General features: G+C 40.1%; 2 protein-coding genes across 2 annotated transcripts; one reads left to right on the top strand and one right to left on the bottom strand.

Moving 5' to 3' along the window:
- Positions 1 to 2,243: 2,243 nt before the first annotated feature.
- On the top strand, positions 2,244 to 6,561 carry nphs2 (NPHS2 stomatin family member, podocin). Its single transcript, XM_069153286.1, has 7 exons — positions 2,244 to 2,559; positions 2,835 to 2,938; positions 3,522 to 3,594; positions 4,361 to 4,443; positions 4,550 to 4,809; positions 5,377 to 5,455; positions 6,352 to 6,561. Exons 1-7 carry the CDS (start codon positions 2,244 to 2,246, stop codon positions 6,559 to 6,561), a joined length of 1,125 nt encoding a protein of 374 aa, XP_069009387.1.
- Positions 6,562 to 6,927: 366 nt separating this feature from the next.
- On the bottom strand, positions 6,928 to 18,491 carry axdnd1 (axonemal dynein light chain domain containing 1). The gene is made up of 25 exons (XM_069153284.1): positions 18,271 to 18,491; positions 17,546 to 17,697; positions 17,026 to 17,129; positions 16,551 to 16,644; positions 16,037 to 16,122; positions 15,858 to 15,914; positions 15,543 to 15,651; positions 14,899 to 15,020; positions 14,638 to 14,778; positions 14,403 to 14,507; positions 13,799 to 13,919; positions 13,324 to 13,425; positions 13,032 to 13,198; positions 12,821 to 12,890; positions 12,045 to 12,279; positions 11,146 to 11,356; positions 10,520 to 10,613; positions 9,952 to 10,142; positions 9,595 to 9,688; positions 9,361 to 9,483; positions 8,886 to 8,918; positions 8,404 to 8,505; positions 8,205 to 8,296; positions 7,516 to 7,655; positions 6,928 to 7,421 (listed from the first exon to the last, which is right to left on the bottom strand). Exons 1-25 carry the CDS (start codon positions 18,338 to 18,340, stop codon positions 7,306 to 7,308), a joined length of 2,931 nt encoding a protein of 976 aa, XP_069009385.1. The 5' UTR covers positions 18,341 to 18,491; the 3' UTR covers positions 6,928 to 7,305.
- Between the last annotated feature and the right edge of the window lie 62 nt (positions 18,492 to 18,553).

Raw genomic sequence — 18,553 nt, 5'->3', positions numbered from 1 at the left:
TAATGAGGCAATAGCAGAAGATGTCAGTCTTTCAAGATATTTATTTAACAGCACCAGAATAATCAGTGTTACAGAGCTCTGGGTCCAGACTATGTTTCCCTGACCGCAACAGAGTATGTGTCAGTTCACGAAGTCTGATCTCCTGACTTTTCCCTCACCCAGTCTTCTTATAGTCCAGACACCAAAAAGTCATGTGTATTGATGTGTCCTTTGTTGGTTGGTGGAGGTGGTGGTTGTCTTCCTTCACCCCCTGGAGTCCTCCAGACAGCCGTCCAGTTCCTGTTAATGCCTCAAAGAACCACAGTATGCGACCCCACAGGTTGCAGACCCCCTCCTGTGACCTTTTGGTTTGGCACAGTACTTTAGCTCTCATTCACAAACACAGCCTTTTGTCTACACCTTTATTCACAACCACACCCTGTTGTCTACACCTTCATTCACAAACACAGCCTTTTGTCTACACCTTCATTCACAACCACACCCTGTTGTCTACACCTTCATTCACAACCACAGCCTTTCGTCTACCCCTTAGGATTAATAGTTGATAATACGACCTATATATAAGTAATATGATATGGCATATATATATGTTGTATTATTGTAAACATAACCTAGCACAGAATCGCACACTTGTTGGTGTACCTTGACCTTTTTCTTGAACACTGGCATGTATGTCCTCTCCATATCAGGTTAACTTAATGATCTAAAATGAAATGCGTTTCCTAGGAGGCACCAGGTGAGGGGTCACCTGTTCTGGTCAGCATGCTTTTCTCTGTTAGTCTACAACACATACCATTACATACATTTTTCTATCTGAACATCTTATTTATTGTTTCTCCTCCCTGAAATGTCCCTGAAACACATTACAGGAAAATGTTTAATATCACTGCAGACCCCCGTGAAAACATGTATATCTACTATCTACTAAGAATGTCTGCAGCAACTCCACTAAAATAAAGCCTTCCAAAAATGCAGTTGTTTACAGAGAATAATAATAACCCTTCCTTGAAGAACAATAGGGCTTTCGCACCAATCGGCGCTCGGGCCCTAAAAAAAAATGACTGAACATGGTTAAACTGTGAACATGTTTCCCTTCAGCTTCAGGTGGGATACCGAAAGAATATTCAGTTTAATTAAGGACACATTAGGGAGGATGCGGTGCGTCTCTCCCTGTCAAAATACAGAACAAACTACATCAGCTCTTTCACGAACTGAGTCTGCACATTCCCAGCGAAGACACAAGGTGACTCCCTGAGCTCCACTAACACAATTAGTCTCAACAGTAAAACCCTCAATGCTGGATTCCACATCTGGATGGTACTGTTTTTTTTTTACCAGGGAAGAAATGCAATGGACCCAAAGAGTTAACTTAAGGTTATAAAACTTTTAATGCCATTTGCGTGCATGTTCTCCATGAAACATATTAAAATATCCTGCTCTATGCATTATTCAGAGGCATAAAACCTAAGCCTTTCAGCACCAGTTTATGTCTGTAACTTTGTAACTTTAGTGGGCTACTTATATAGAAATATGTTTCAGGTATACATGGCCCATTTTATACTTGGGGACATTTCTGCTCATTTTTGACTCTCATAAGCGGAACATTTGCGGTTCTAAGCTGTAATGGTTAGTGAAAACATTGGAAAGTATGAACAGGGGCAAAAAATTTATACGGCTGCAATTTCTTTGCCCTTGTTAGAGCTTTTGGATGAATATTGACAAAGAATAATGCAAATAAATAAAAATGTAATATTGTTGAAATAAATGTATCCAGCAATGCTTTCATTTTACGTCTAACAAAGGCTCTCTAATTTTCTGAAAAAGAGGTAGACATGATATTTTTCTTTGCTTGAAGACCAAGACATGAGCTTCCCATTATTACCATATTTTGATGTTTTTCACAATATTACAATATAAAAAAATATATATATATTTCAGGTTTTTGAAGGCACTACTTTAAAAAAAAAGACATTAAATGCCTTGCTCACTAAAGTACACTGACTTGAAATGACTTGAACGTACAGACACGGTGGTAAGTGGCACTCCCACTGCTGTCCAACTCCCACAGTCTCATTACCACAGTAGACAGCGGCACTCACTTCACTTAAAGACCTCCAGCCAGAGGAAGAAACTCCCAGCAGGAAAAGTCCCAAAATTTCTTCTTTCCTCCACCAACCAATTGGCCTTTAAACATCCCAACATCTATTAATCCTATGCTGCTTGCTGCAGAGCTTCCAGTCAGTATGGAGAAGTCCTTCAACGTCCAGCCCAATCACCCACCGACATCCAGAGTGATGCCCGGGAAGGAGAGGGAGAGGGGAGCCTTAATGCCGCCAAGAAGTCAACGTCAAAGGGCACCCAGGGCAGCTCGGCTCCCTGAAGCACCATCAGGGAGGAAGGGGAGGCTGCAGAAGGAGAAGCCGGACACAAACGAGGTGAAGGCGGAGCAGGACACAGAGGTGAAGTTGAAATCTACTGTGGTGGACATAGACAGTGTGAGAGACGCCGAGGTCAAGGAGGAGAACCTGGTGCTGCTGGAGGCAGCGGAACAGGAGGACGGTGAGTCCAAGCTTCAGGAAACACCTGGTCGTGTTGTGGAGGAAAGTTTCATGGTGTTTTTATTTTTCATTGGTTTTTATTTCTATTTCCATTATAGCATTTTTATGTTGAGTTTTGAGTTTGTTTCTCTTATGGGTTTTGACATAGCATAAGTAAATCTGTGATTTATAGCCATCCTTAGAGTTAACTAAAGCTTTTGGTCCATTTATGGATGTAAAAATGTCTTTTACAGCTTTGTTGGAATACGTCACATTAACCACTGTGGGTCTCTGCAGGTCTGAAACGCAAGAGCCTGGGAGTGTTTGAGTGGCTGCTGATGGTCTTTGTCTTGGCTCTGGTTCTCCTCTTCCTCCCTCTTTCCATCTGGTTCTGTGTCAAAGTACGAACAACTCCTCAGACCAAATAGACACACGATACCATACAATAACCTTCTTCACAAAAATGAATGAGATGTCTTCAATTGAAATGAGTTAAAGAATTAAGTAAAGGATAACCTACATATGCCGTCTGTGATGAAGAAGTAAAGGGTGTGGATGTTGATGGAAGGATGAAGTTTATGTTTAACACCAAAAAATGAACTCTGCTTTTTTATTAAGAGAGAATTTCATATTCATTTGTCCAAGCTGCAGTGAAGGAAACCGCTTGAATCCATTTCAGTAGCCCGGTTTGTTGTGGAACGGCTGGATACACAAAATTTCATCATTTCACAATGAGTGAACACTGAGGCTCCGTAGCATGTAAATTGACTATTTTATAGGGTCAGAGTCAGCATTTTCATCTCATCTCGAATACAATGTACTGAAGTACACAGCAAAATCAACTCTGACTACCTTGTACGATATTATATACATTATTTGATAAAAAGCTGAGCAGTTGTGTTAGATGTCAATTGGACACTTCAGCCATCAATGTCTTCCATTCACGTGTCCTGTTTGAGTGAAGGCTATCATTTCTATTTACAGGTAGTGAGAGAGCACGAGAGAGCCGTGATCTTCAGGCTGGGTCACCTACTGCGAGGAAGACCAAGGGGACCAGGCAGGCAATGATTATCATTATTTATTTTTTGAATGCTCATCCGTTGACAGTGATTAAAAAACTGGAACGAATGAAGCGTGAAATGTAATTGTTATCGATGGGAATGTTTGCATGGCAGCCATTTTTACTTATCATAGCAGGATTAGCGTAACCAATTTCATTAATGGCGGTTCAGACAGTTACATTAATGGTCCTAATGAACAATTACAGAAGGGAACTGTTATTACTAATATCAGCACCTGTAAAAGGTGTATAATAGTTTGACAAAATGAATTTCAAATGAGGGTCCACTTGCATTTCCTGCAGCGATATTCACCGATGAAGTGGTTGAAAGCTGTCAACACTATTTTCTTGATTCAACCGTGATCTATTAGTCAGCCTACATCAAGGATATACCATAACACAAAGGACAGGAAACCATTTGTGAGAATGTGTTCTAGTGTTGGTTTCAAGCGTGGCAAATTTGAGAGTAGTGGTTATCAGTCATACAAAAAAATGTATCAGAGAAATTGTTATTTTTTTTTTCATTTTTTTTATAAATAAACAAAAGTAATGTAGTTTATGTCCATATGTGTTGGTGAGAAATGTCTGATTATCATATCCACCAAAATGCTGTTCCTTGATCACAATCACTCCCAGCAATCAATAGGAAGGATAGAAAGCATTGTAGGTCCCAGCTCATAAACACTAATGAAGTAAATATTCCTGAGTGAATGTTCACTAAGGGGACATCTAATATCCCCCTGCCCTCTCCTCCACTCTCCAGGCCTCCTCTTCTACCTCCCTCTTCTTGATGTGTGTCACAAAGTCGACATCCGACTGAAAATGTTGAAGGTTCCTCCTCACATGGTACAGGGACACTTTAAAATTCCGAAAATATAAGTGACAGTGATATGTCCGTAAAAAAAAATAAAAAATGAAGCAGACTGATGTTGTCTCGTGTGTTTGCATGCAGGTGGTGACGAAGGACTTGGTGAGGCCCGAGCTGAGTGCAGTGTGTTATTACCAGATAGAGAATGTGGCTCTGTGCAGTGCAGCTCTGTCCTGTCTGACCACAGTGCTGCAGAGTCTGGTCCAGGCAGCGGTCAGAGACGTTCTCGCCCAGCACGCGTTCAGCCACGTCGTGCTGCACAGGCGAAGGATCGGGGAGCAGATACAAGCAGCGGTTGACTCTGTTGCTTGTCGCTGGGGCATCAGGGTGGAGAGAGCAGACATGTAAGACTAAAGATGAAAAAAAAAAAATCTCTTTAGTTGCCTTGTTGTTTTGTGATTATTTGTTGTAATATAACTTTTTTTTTTTTTTTTTTTTTTTTTGCATTAACCTTCCTCCACTGTATCTATCTAAGTTTGAGTAACTATATTTCACTGGAAGTCAAGATGAAAAGTTACTTGATTGCGTTAGATCTTCCAGAAAAGGATCTTGGTGTTTCTTCTTCTCTTGTGATTGTTGAGCACAGTGCAAAACAGTACGTCCAGAAGAAGTTCTTACAGTCCTGAGCGTAAAGCCTGATTCTAGGAGCTGATGCTTTGAATGAGTGCCTAAAATCAAGTTGAGTTTCGTGGAAACATATAAGCCCAAAAGAGAATGAAGCTAATTTATACAATACAATATGAGTGGGGGAGCAGAGCCATTGAGAATTTCATCAGTTCCTGAAAAGGTTTTTCTCCTACAGATAATGATTTTTCCTGGTAAACAGCAAAGAGGAGATTTTTTTTTTTTAGTGCACTGTGATTGATCCTGCTGACCAGGCTGGGTGGTGCTTGTGTTTGATTTTCTGTCAGAGATGAGCTTAGTTTTCCTGTGGAGTTACAGCAGAGTCTGGCTGCTGATACCGAAGCCAAGAGACAACAGCAGGTCAGAGTAAGTAAACATACCAGGTTTTATAATTTTACAATCTTTGTTTAACATCTTAATGCTTGTTTTTGTTTTTTTTATTCTGGTCAAATATGACATTTAAGTAAAGATAAAAACTAACATTTGGAACTGTCTTTTTAGCAGCATTGTTTGTAAAACAGTATGTTCGAAACTGTAAGGCCTAGTTTTTGTTTCATTAGCTATGAGAAATCACCATAAAACCTCCGTTGATGACTTTATGAGGAACATTTTTGTATTGCAATTTTTAAAATTTGGATAGCTCAAAATGCACATGACACGCTATCTAATTATGTAAATATGTGCTATTTTCCATTTTGTTAAATTATTAGTCAATTTTAGATTTTCTATTTATCACTCCATTAATCACAAAATGTCAAAAGCCATAATTATATAAATATTTTCAGCATGTTTTTTTAATAAAATGTTTTTTTTTTTTTTTTTTTTAGATCTGGCTATAAATTATATTTCAACCAACCTCTTAGTAAAAACCTCCATAGTATAGATAGGAATATAACTAGAAAGTTCGGTGAAAGTGCTTTTCATTAAGGAGAAATTTAAGAATTTAGGAGAAATCCACAAACACGAATACATACCGTGTCGTAAAATAAACAACTATATGTGTATGTTGAACATTTTCTTTCCCCTAGTCTAAAAGGAGACGTGTGGTGGAAGCAAAACAGCCCCGCAGTAGTGGGTCTAAAAACTTACTGAGTCTAAAAACGTACTACTGCATGAAAAAAACTCTTTTGCTGACATTGTTTTGCCCGAAGCTACAAAACAATAGTTCTTCAGACATGTCAAGAGACATACCTCTTCCACCTGGGTAAATATCTACATTCTTTGTCAGGAAAACCTGTTTCAGCAGCCCTTCTCTTCTCCAGGTAAAAGCTGCAGAAAGTGAGATAGCTGCCTGGGATGGATTTAGGGCCTCCCTCCGTCTCCTCCATCCCGCCTTGGTCCTTCCTCTCCCTCCAGATGTCTTCAACCTGAACTCAGACCTTTCATTCCTACCACCACCTCCTCCCCCTGCTGTGGAAGGAGAGGGAGGGCTGACAGTGGGGGAGCCAGAGAAAGACTCACCAATGATGTGACAGACTGCTAAACAGCCGAAATGATGATCATATTATTATTTAAAATATGTAAGGTGAGTGTGAGCCAGTAGTTCTCATCTTTTGGAAGAGTTTCCAGGGATTTTAATCAAAGACCAAAAAAAAAACTAAATTGGAATTTTTGTGTATAGCAGGCACAATTTTAACGGTTTCCACCAACGAGCTTTAGCACTTAAGGATATGAGTTTCGATGTAAACCAGGCTTATGATTTAAGTTTAGTTTTCTTTTAATTTCCTGTGATAGGTCAAATAATGAAACTCTGATGGGCCTATCGCATATTCTCCAGCCTGATCATTTAATGCATCAAATGATTTCACAACTCAGTACTGAAATAAAGGTCCAAAAAAGTTTGACTTCATGAAATATCTGCAGAAACTTTCATTTTTGGTAAGGAAGCAAAAAGCACATTTGAATTGGATGCAGTTAAAAAAAAACATGTCGTGAGGTGAGACAAAGCCACAGCAACCAATACTATTATTGATTACACTTATTTAAAGGGATTAACATTCTCATACAACAGTTGTGCAAGGTGAATGAGGACAGCCGCTCCATACTTTAAACATTCAATATTTGGATGTCATCGCTGGTGAATAATCCTTCTTTCCTTCTTTTTATTCGTGTGTCACTTTGGTAACTTGTCAAACATGCAACACAAAGCTTTACCATTAACTGAACAGTGACAAACATATATACAGAGTTGTGACATGTTGTGATCACACGTCAGATCACCGTTTCTTGGTCTTTTTGGTGCTGGTTATTGGTTTGACTTCAGATATGCTTTTCTTTCGAGGAGCTCGCGTAGGTACAGGTGGTGGGGGAGGTGACAGTGGTTTCTTTGTCTCTGAAACACAAACAGAGAAATCACCTCTTTGCTTCAATATTGTGGCATTGTCTTTTTGCAGTTGATAGAATTTGTTGAATTAGTCACTCTGTACCTTCATCAGTTTTGGGTTCCAAACTGAGTCGACCCTGCAGTTGTCTGTTCAGGTCTAGAATCTTCTCCAGTGCTTCCTGCAGGGCCTCCTCAGCTTTCAGGGCTCGCTGCTCAGCGGTCATCACTCGCACCTCAGAATCACTGGAGGACAATAGATAAGAAATTTTGGCTTGGAAGTCCTTTGCATATGCACACATCAATAGAGGCCACTTTCTATTTCTAAGGCAACCACGCAAACGTGGCTGATTTTTGGACATTCAAAAAAAGCATATATACTGTGTTTCCTTTCCACACTTCTGATGCGAGTTTGCCTAATAAATTCCACTTAAGCCTGCAAGGTGTAAAATATCTTTTTGTTTAACTTTGTTTTTGATAATTATTCATTCATGGTATTAACGGTTACTTATGCAAGCTTCCTGGTTCTTAATATAAACAAAGAGAAAAAGTTGCTTGCCATGTGGACAGAAGGGTTAACAGGCAGAGCCTGTTTAAAAAGTGCTTGGAAATTCTTACAGAACAAGATATACATTAAGTTCATCGGAAAAAAACATTGACGGGGAGATGATAAAAGAAGAAAAAAAAAAAAATCTCAGATGTTTGCATTAAAAGGTGACATGAGCATATTATCACAGTAATGGTAATATTACAAAAGTATGATTGTACCACACAACAATAAGAAAGTAAACTTACTGCAGTTCTTTCTGCAGGAACCCGACTGTCGTCAAATCACTAAAAGCCCTCTGGGCATCCTCTGTCACTGGACTCACAACGAGCTCATCAGTCTGGTACACAGACAGACAGATGTTCAGAGGGACAGACACAGGGACTGTGACGTTCTATATACAGTGAAATATTAATACTGAGAAAGTGTAGGATTCAATTGTCTGACCCCGCTCAGTTGAACGTAGCTCTCTCCCAGCTTTCTTTGTATGATACTTCTATCATAGCTTATCTGCCTTACCACAGGGCTCACACAAACCGTTAGTTCCCCCTGCAGGACAAGATAAGATAACACTGTTCATTTTTAGTCCGTCTGGTTAATACAAAGTGAGTTGAGCTCCTTAAAAAAAAAAAAAAAAAAATCATTTGTAAAGATAATTGTCTTTAAGTCATTCAAACTGTTCGGTCCAAATTACAAGATACTTCAAATATTTCAAAGCTGAGGGACTGCAGGTGTAAAATAATGTTTTGAATTTTGTGTCTCACATCACACAAAGCTCCATAATGTTTGCAATTACCCATAAATGTCTAATTTACCTGTTTCAGACAAGACTGGAATTTTAGTTTTTTTCAGATCATATTTATTCTTGATGTGCAGAGTATAATTTATCTAAGAACACTTCATAGAAATAATATTAATACTTAACAAACCTCTTGTTGTGTTTCATGTTCTTCAGCAGTGCTCTGATAAGAAAGAACAGTACACTCATCATCATTATAATTATCAGTAAATAATCTGGTGAAATTGGTGAAATTTATAAAAATAAAAAAAATTAATATTACATATTAATATTATAGCAAATAATAAAGCATGTTCTTTGACGGGAATACATATAAAACCAAATAAAGCTGGCAAAAAGAAATTACATAATATATATTTTTTATACTTATATTCAATGCCATGCTAATCAACAAAGCATCAATTTCAGTTAAACTAAAAGCAAAAATGATTTTAGCAAAGATAAAAAAGGACTCATCAACAGCACATGAACATGAACCTTCATCCTCTGGTTAAAGGACGTGCCATCTTACCAGAGTGAAAACCTGCTGTCCTGTATCTTAACTCACAATTATGCCCTGTTTCACCAACAAATTTGTGTGAGCTGTATTGGAGTTGAATCCTCACCTGAGTCTCCATGTCGTCTGCTGGACAAACCAGGACATTACTGTCGGAAGTGAGCTCCACAGGACCAGCATGAACCCCTGAGAGCAGTATGACACTTGTCTCCACCCACTGAACACGCTCACTCTGTGGACAGGATTAAAGGTTTGTAACATGTAAAATCATTCCAACAACACTGCCTCGATATTACTGGTGATTCTTTGCTATTATTTCAATCTGTGCTAGGTCACTGTCTACCTGTAGCTTTCTGCACAAGTCCATGCACTTGTTTTCACACTCAGGTTCATCTAGGCTGAGTAAAGACTGTTCCTCCAGAATCAGGTTGCATGAGCTGGAATCAAAAACAAAGATTTCCTGATGAGTTATTCCTGGGGGGGGATCTCCTCTGTTCATATTCCCCTAGTGAGAAATCCGGTGTTAAAGCTACTCTATAAGGAAGTCATTTAGTAGTGTGAAGAGGTTAAGATTGCACTCTGTGGTAAAACTCAACACCTGTGTTGACACACACACACACACACACACACCTACCGTTAGTTATTGTGGTAAACAGCATCGGTCTAAATGTAAACTATAACAGCAGGTAACTTCTGGTACCTGCTGATGTAGCTGGATAAATATTCCAGCTTCTCAGACAGCATTTTGGCATCCTCATCCACAGTCTGTCGTAAGATCATTGTAATGTGATCATGTGCCTGTTCCTGGTTCTGCCCCTCACTATGGTCAGGTAGCGTGAGGAGCAATACTTCCAACATCCAGCGAGTCTGAGCCATGTGAATAGAATTGACCTGGTGGGGGAGGAAACAGCACCCTGTTACCTTACGGTTTATCATTTGAAAAAGCAAAGAAGGAAACTCTTTAAACAAAACAACAACAAAAAAGCCAGTCAGTCAACCAGAGAGTATCAGTTTCCTGTCCCTCAACAACCATTGCGGACATCAGTGGTCCCTGGTCAAGGCTCTTAGATCACAGCCGCTCTGGTGCAAGTTCTGGTGCTGCTCAGTGACAGTGTAAAGACAACAGTATAAGAGTGTTACCGAGCAATGTCTGAGCAACACATTCATGGAGCGGATGTGTTTGTTCCAAAACACTGATGAAAATGTACTTAAGTGTCCAAATGTGTAAACTTCCCTTGACAGTACTACTGAAGGTGGTTGGTACTCACCTCCTCATGGAGTCTCTGGTTCTCACCGACAGTGAATTCGGACAGGTTGGTTTTGAAGTCCTGCATTTTGTCCTGTGCCTTTTCTATCTCTGCACTGTTTGAACAAAGCCACGCAACAGAGAATCAGACTAATGATAAAAAAAAAACTGCAGGTAAATATATGTTTGAATACACATGTAGCCTTGATTTTTCTGTAAGTCGTTCGGTTTTTCAATCTGCTAATTAACGAAACTGCATCCCGAGTAATAATTACAATTAGCTTATAAAAGACTGGAGACTTAAATTGTCTAAGAAATTCCCAATTTTATAAAAATTGGTAGACTGTTATCAAGTCCTTTTCCAGAATCCATTAAAGGTCAGAAAAATAACAGTGATAAAGAACAAATTAAGATGGACAAATTTACTTTGCCGAGATTAGCAAATACGTGTTGATGTCCTTCTAATAACAAGTCATAGATCAGTCCCTTTGTCAGAGCATGAATTATAAAATATGCATGAATTTGTTTTACAAACACACATACCTTAGAACAGGCATCTGTTTTTTTCATTAAATGCATTATTTAAAACTTTGAGAAACATCAGTTTATCATTTTAAACTTGTTAATACCACTGAGTAAAAAACGTACCATACGTCTGCGTTGTTTTGGTCCTTTTTGTTTTCCGTTTCTGATATGAGCTGTAAAGCTTCTTCAGCCAAACACAGCCATTTGGTCAGGGCTTTCTCCAGCTTCAGCCAATCAGACTCGGGCATCATTTCTTGTTGTTCAATCACTGCACCAATTTTGGAATTCCAGGACTCCATCATCCTGAGCAGTGACATGATCTTTCCGTGGATCCCTGAAACAGCGTGGCTGGATTAGCACCTTAGTCCATCCATATTTTAACAACCATCTACCACAATGGATCTCTATAAAACTACTGCCTCGCTGTTGTCCTTCATCAACCGCCCCTAAAATCTAATCGTTTGAAGAAATTGCCTTGACACATTCCTGAGATACTGTGGCCAAGAGAACATGACAGGCAGATGGGATGGATGTGACCTTCGACCAACAAAATCTCATCAATTCACCCTTGAGTACAAGTGTACGTTTGTGCCAAATTTGAACAAATTTCCTCGAGGAGCTCTTGAGATATCGTGTTCAAAATGTCACAGTGACCTTGACCTTTCACCCGGAAAACTTAATCAATTCATCAGTGACTTCGAGGGAAGGTTTGTGCCAAATTTGAAAATTAAAAAATCGTCGAGGCGTCCCTGATATATCATGTTCACAAGAATGGGATAAAATGAAGTAACAGTGACCTTGATCCTTGACCCCCAAAATCGAAATCATTGATTCTTAAGCCGAAGTGAATATTAGTGCCAAATTTGAAGAAATTCCCTCCAGGTGTTACTGAAATAATGTGTTCACATGTGGTAGGGATGGATGGACAACCCAAAAAACAAAAAAGACAAGAGACAGACGCATGAAGAATTTGTGAGTATAGTTTGCGTGTGGCAGTGTGTGGATGCTCTATCGGCTCTCACCATTATCCCCATTGACTTGTGTGTCCAGCTGTTTGAGGAGTTCAGATAAGACCCTGTGCAGCTCTGTCAGGGCCTGCTGGCCTTCAGGGGCGTCACCATTGGGAGACGGGTGTCTTTTGAGCAGCTGAAAGCTCAATTCCAGTGTTCTTCTCTGGACCCTGCTAATTTCTTTCAGCGTCTGCTGGCAGCGAAGCTGTTTCTCACCTTGGTTCGGCTCACACCAAAGTGCCAACATCTGCAGAATGAGGGGATACAGAGGCACTTTGCTGTTTACTGCACACACTGTGTTGCCCTAAATTGTCTCATACCCACTAGATTTTTGGAATAATATAGAAATGGGGGGGTGAAAAAAATAGCCACTACCTTAAAACATATAAAAATGGCCGCGTGCTGTGTTCAAGGTTGTTTGAATATCAAGCCAATTGTTCAGATAACCTTTACAGTCAATTCCTTTTCATGTTTGAAAACAAAGATTTTCAAACGGATGACAGAGGTGAGACACAGCAGCCGAATAGCAAAACTGACATGAATCAAACTTGACAAGTGATGATAATTATGCAAGATGAGACATATACGATAGATAAAAGTGATGAGATGATGTGATTAGATCAATAATATGACCGAGATGAAACAGATCAAATACATGACAATCAGATAATTGCAAGAATACAGAAAGATGTCAGAAATCAGAAAAGAGAGTCGGATGGACAACGAAGGTGGGATATATCAGACAGATAAAATCCATAATAACAGAGTAAATAAACATATTGTCCTACATCTGACCACTGCTCCAAATCAGCACGAATCTCTTCCACTGATGTGCTGTCATATTTTGGATTAGGACGCCTATAGATAGAGAAAAAGAAATCAGGAGGTGTAAAGTGTCAATAAAATTGCTAAATTAGGTTAATACAGTTTTCCAGAAAATTACATGAAGGTTGTTTTTTTTCACTGATGGCTTGGCTATCATACGTTAGCTTTCCTTACCGATTCTGTACGGTGCAGAAGCAAAGCCACTTGGCGATGCCCTCCCTGGTGGCACTGATCTCTGCACACTGAGTATCCTCAGTCTCCTTCAGCTGGGACATGAAAACGGTCAGCTGCTTTTTCCAGCAGTCAGCAAGCTCTATGACATCATGAAGGTCTTCTGTATCCTACAACAGGAGGGTCACTGTCATCGTCAGGCTCTAACCGAACCAGCAGGAATATTTACATTAAGGGATCTGTCTCTGTAGCATTAGGTGTCAAGAAAATGCCATGAAATAAGAAGCGTTTTTACCTTGGACGTGAGGTGGAGGGTGCAGTCCTCTGCTGTCTTGAACCAGCTTTGCTCGCTGACATGCAACTGACTAAACAGCTGCATCTTCTCCAAACTGATCACCTGTCAATCATAAAAACAAACGGAACTCTTTTCAGCATGTTCTTCAACTCATTTTGTTTTTTCCTGAGCATCTTTGAGCAGAAATGAGATCTAAAGTGGTAAACATTTTAACTGAATGCATTCCGTCAATTATGAGCAGCTTTGATCATCCTGTGAAATCTTAGCCACTAACACACGTGGTGTGACGTAAATCTTTGCCTCATCAACTTCATCACTGTATTTTCTAAGCTGTCACCTCCAACAAAGTGGGTCACAGCTATCCACACAGGATGCTACGACAATCCACGTTAAAAACTCTCTCACTCGGTCAATTAATCGACAGTATAACCACCACATGAAACACCACATGAGAGATGAGTCCATCCTTACTTACCTTGAGGGCCAGACAGAAGGTGAACTGTGTCCAGTAGTCTCTGTCCTCAGTGATCTGGAGCAGCTGAGCCTTAAGGCGAGCCCTATGCAGCTCATAGAACTTGTGGTAATCCTGGACCACACTGAGAAGAGCACACAGATCATATCAGAGGTCACATTTTGGGCTTTAACACTGCATGCTTACTGGACGGCTGCTGTATTTAAACTCTATGTTTCTTCAGAAGAAGAAGATGTTAGGAAAAACAAAAACAACAACAACAACAAAAACAAAACAAAAAATTGCTTTTTTTTGGCTCCTGTTTAAGTGTCTAAAATTCAGGGTAAAAATGAAGGATGCAGCGATCACAGATGTGTCCAATAGGTATGTACTGTTAGCAATACCAGGTATCTACCAAATGTATTTTCTTCTACAGTAAAACATGGCAACATAACTCTGTGTTTTGGGTTTGATGAAGGTGCTTTCACCTTAGGTTGAAATAAATCACTACTATTGACAACATAAACATGGTTCATAATCCTGGCGAATATTCGGATGCATCAACTTGATGACTTTGTGGCGTGAACTGAATAAGCTGCAGTTAATTTCATTCTTATAATGGACCGACTCTGAGTTGTTGGTAGCCTGGTTGAGTGCCTCAGCCAGGTGCCGGTGAGCGTGCTCCGCCTCCTGGGAAGCAAAATCATCGTGGTCTCTGATTTTGGACAGCTCCCTGTGAAGAGAACAAACATGCACAGATACACACAAAAGTGAGCGTGTCTGTCATAGTCACACATTTATAATGAGTGCTATTGTTTTATTTTCTTGCATTTATGATTTCCTCTTTACCCTGACCTACGTACGTGCTAAGCAGCTGGAAGTATGTCTTGATGCGTTGAATCTCATCAGTGAGCCGGCGGTCCAGAGCCCGCTGCGCCACTGCCTCACTGTGAAAAGCCTTCAGACGGAGGCAGATTTGAGCCAGCAGGGACTGGTAGCGCTGTCTGGACAAACAAACACACGAGCTGCTGGGAAAAAAAGCCTCATGGAGTCGCGACTGGAAAAGATTCTCTGAAATGTCTAATTTCTCTGCTTCAGAAGGTTCATGAAACTCCTTCAACAACCTGAGTTTGGCGAGTAGTTGTCCTCTCTCAGCGCAGCCCACGCTGACCTGCCTGATCACTTCATGGAAAATAATGTTGTAGATGTTCTGTTCGACCTTCACCAGGTCCAGCAGACCCTGCAGCTGTAAGACAAGACATTGCGCTCTTTCTGATATTTACAGAGGGCTTATCAAATACAAATACAAATCTATGTGTCTATGTGCATTACATTATTGATGAGGCAGGAAGAGACGCACATAAATATTCAGATCTGTAGCACAGAAGTCTGATGAAGTACCGAGCAAAACCTTTTACTCTAATGACACTCTAATGATGCGTTTTATTTCCTAAACCTAATCACGTGGTATTTAACACCTATGCGAGGCAAAATCATGACATTGACACACTGTCCTCTAGTGGACTGGCAGGCACATTACATGCATTCTTGTGATACCGGGTTGATACACTTCATAAACTTCCTACACAACATATTTATGTATATTATATATAGAGCAAAGGCATGTTGACCTTTATTTTCAGGATCACCCTGGTATTCTCCAAGTTTTGCTACATTTTTCCATTTTTAAGTTGTGCCAGTATGTTTTTATCTCTAGCGCTAGAGTTACACGGGGACCACGGTATTTTCCAATCGCCTGTCTGCATACTTGGGAGGCCTCAGTCGACTCCTCAGTCTGCTGATCGACTCCGGCCTTCTCCAGCATGTCGTCCATCATGCTCATCAGCTGGAACACTTCCAGCCGGCCAGTGGGCTTCCTGGACACAGAAGATACACACAAATCTCTATTATTACACATTTATGGGCTTCATTCAACCCTTATCTTACCGGAACTTTATCTACCTAACGGTGCACATTACTTTTACTAACACGCTACACTAATACAGGCAACAAAATCTCCTACTGAAGACTATTCAACTAAAGCTTCTCTGTCAATTCGATTCATCTATATGTTTGAACTCACATTGAAGGGAGGACTCGTAGCTTCTGCTCTTCATCCTTCACCTGCACTGTGAACGCACTGAGGAAGAGAAGCGACAAGGGTTGACAAAAAAAACAAAAAACTAAGCTCAGCTTTGACAATGATAATATCAGGCTGCACGGAGAAGATGGACAGAATGGACTGAACATGACGAAGCTCACTCCTCATAGAACTCGAGGCACCGTATCCCTTTGTTTTTCACAAAGTGATATTCCTCTGGGAACAGACTTTCTGAGACACTCAAGTTCTGAAAGACAGAGTGAACATGATTATCAACTCACTGAATGCTGTGTGCATGATGAATAGATAAATGGCAATAAACGTGAATTTATAGTCAGTACTAATACAGTAAATTACGGTATTTTAAGGCAGCTGTAAAACCTTCTACTACATAATGGGATTTGACAATTTCAATGTAGTTCAAAGATAGTTATGTTCATTTACGTAAATGTACAACATGGCAAAGTAAAAGTGAAGATCATATTTGAACCTTTGGAACAAACTTTACTGTGAAACTGAAGATCCACATAATATCGTTTTATGTTTGACTTTCTTTTTTGCTTTTGGGGGCCTGAACACCACGCAGCACTGCTTGTGATTTTGTGTTACACCACGTACTGTATGTAAGTTATGATGAATTAAAAGGTCCAAAGCAGATCGGCTGAGGCAGCTCACCTGTGTCTCGCTAATGATACTCATCTCAGTCACGGGTGGGAGAGGTGTTGACCTCCTTTGGGATACCATAGCATCACACAGAAAAGAAATATCCCTGTATGGACACCGACAATAAAGAAAAGAGATTTCCTTTAGTCTCCCTAGTTTATTAGCTTTTTGCAGGAAGAAAAATGTAAATCCTGTTGAGACATTTCATGTTGCCGTGATTTAAGATTAATCATCAGATTCAAAAACGCTGCTTGTTAAAATAGTTTTTAAAACACTTTTAAAAGGCCACAATATTGGTATTTATAGTAGTTTGGCTTAAACTGAGTTATAAACAGCAGAATCAAACCAAGCATGATTGGTAGAAGGAAGAAAGACCAAAAAAAAAAAACACTGACTAAGTTTCCGTCCAAGCTGCATATCAGCAGAAACTGGACAGTTGTGACAACATAGTTCTTGTGGTTGCATACGCCTCGTCTGCCTAACCGACCTGCCGGCTCCAATCAGGGACATTGGCTGCTCCAGAAGGTGTTTGTATTTCTCGCGTCCGAACGGATAATGCCACACTGCATCTGGTCGTCGGATTCCAGAGTCCTGTGTACAAACTCATCTTAAGAACACCGGTCACAACTGCCACACAGAAAGAAAACGTTTTATGCTCTGTTTTTCCAAAGTTAACAAGTGTGATGCTACAACTAAACCTATCTTAATTTATATGAATTATGTAGAAAAAATATATATATTTTCAAAAGTAACCCAGACTGTATTAATCCACATAATCAGATAGAAGATTTATAGTCGTATCAGATATTATTGTTTGTGTTATTCCAATTCAACGAAGGTGAATTGAACTCGTTAGTGGTGGACTGGGTTGGTGGTTTGTAGGTCTTCCTATTTACATCTTAGTGTCCTCACAAAGAAACTGAACTGCCCCTTTATGTGAGCATGTGGGAAATGCGTAGGTATAGAAGGATGTAAATTAGTGTCATGTAAATAGAGTTTGAAGGTACCTCGCAGTGCCGATGGTGTGTGGTTTTCCCCAGTGTGCTCCTGTTGCCAACAGTGGAGGTGAGGCCGACCAGGAATTCATGAGGGATCCCCTGGCATTTGACAGGAGCAGGCTGCGTCTCTATGCACTCTGCCGCGACTTGAAAATTGAATTCTGCCACGGGGAAAAATAAAATCAAACTCAAACGAACCAGCAGTTGTACAACTCTGACCCTGACCGTTATATTGTTTTAAGAAGCTACGCCTCTCACACTTTGATATTAATAATGGGTCTGTATTTTTCTACCTTCACACACAAGGCAAGGAGATAGGACACCGCTGGCTTCACATCATCACAAGGGCTGACCTCAGAAACACATTTTACTTTAAATGAACGTCAACTTTAACTTTAATGTCAATCCACCATATGGACGAGACATACAGACAAATCAAAATAGTGTTTCTCACAGTCCCACGGTGTGTAAAATAATAATAATAATAATAAAAAAAGATAAAACAAGAAAAGTATAACTATGTAATAATAAAACAGACAACAACCACAGTGATGCTTAACTGCAGTATATATATATATAATGTAGTGCAAATACGGGTCCGTGGATGGATATGTTTTGCGGTAGCAGTCATGAGTCATGTGTCACCGACATTAGACATTGTTTAGTTTGTTTGTCGTGCGCTGTCACGTTAAGCTGGCCTCCCCCACTGAGTGTCGTGCTCCGGTTCCCCTCACCTTTGGTGTCCATTGATGGCTCCGGCCTCGATAAACTCGGCACCGAAGTGGCTCTTTTGGACGCAGGCATGTTGGACTCACGGCGATGTTTTTCCACACTAATCTTTTAGCAATAAGACACCGCAACTTTGATAAAGTAATGTGGCCGAGAAGCTGATATTTGTATGTTTAAAATAAAAAATAAAAAACCTAAAAAAACAAATAAACCCGTCTCCCCCTACTTTTCCTCTCGGCTTCAACTTCCTGGTTGCGTTGCTATGGGAACGCTGGCGCTTCCCGTGTA

The sequence above is a fragment of the Embiotoca jacksoni genome, unplaced genomic scaffold (genome assembly GCF_022577435.1).
Source record: "Embiotoca jacksoni isolate LCO1_2020_lvr unplaced genomic scaffold, fEmbJac1.0.p SCAF_19, whole genome shotgun sequence".
Classification (NCBI taxonomy): Eukaryota; Metazoa; Chordata; class Actinopteri; family Embiotocidae; genus Embiotoca; species Embiotoca jacksoni.
This window is presented reverse-complemented; position numbering and strand designations above follow the sequence as displayed.

Coding starts and splice junctions, on each gene's coding strand:
- nphs2 (XM_069153286.1), top strand. CDS start 2,244: ATGGAGAAGTCCTTCAACGTCCAGCCCAATCACCCACCGACATCCAGA. Junction 3,595..4,360: donor AGGAAGACCAAGGGGACCAG/GCAGGCAATGAT, acceptor TCCACTCTCCAG/GCCTCCTCTTCTACCTCCCT. Junction 4,810..5,376: donor AGGGTGGAGAGAGCAGACAT/GTAAGACTAAAG, acceptor ATTTTCTGTCAG/AGATGAGCTTAGTTTTCCTG.
- axdnd1 (XM_069153284.1), bottom strand. CDS start 18,340: ATGCCTGCGTCCAAAAGAGCCACTTCGGTGCCGAGTTTATCGAGGCCG. Junction 14,508..14,637: donor TACTTCCAGCTGCTTAGCAC/GTACGTAGGTCA, acceptor TTCTCTTCACAG/GGAGCTGTCCAAAATCAGAG. Junction 11,357..12,044: donor ACAAGTCAATGGGGATAATG/GTGAGAGCCGAT, acceptor ACGCTGTTTCAG/GGATCCACGGAAAGATCATG.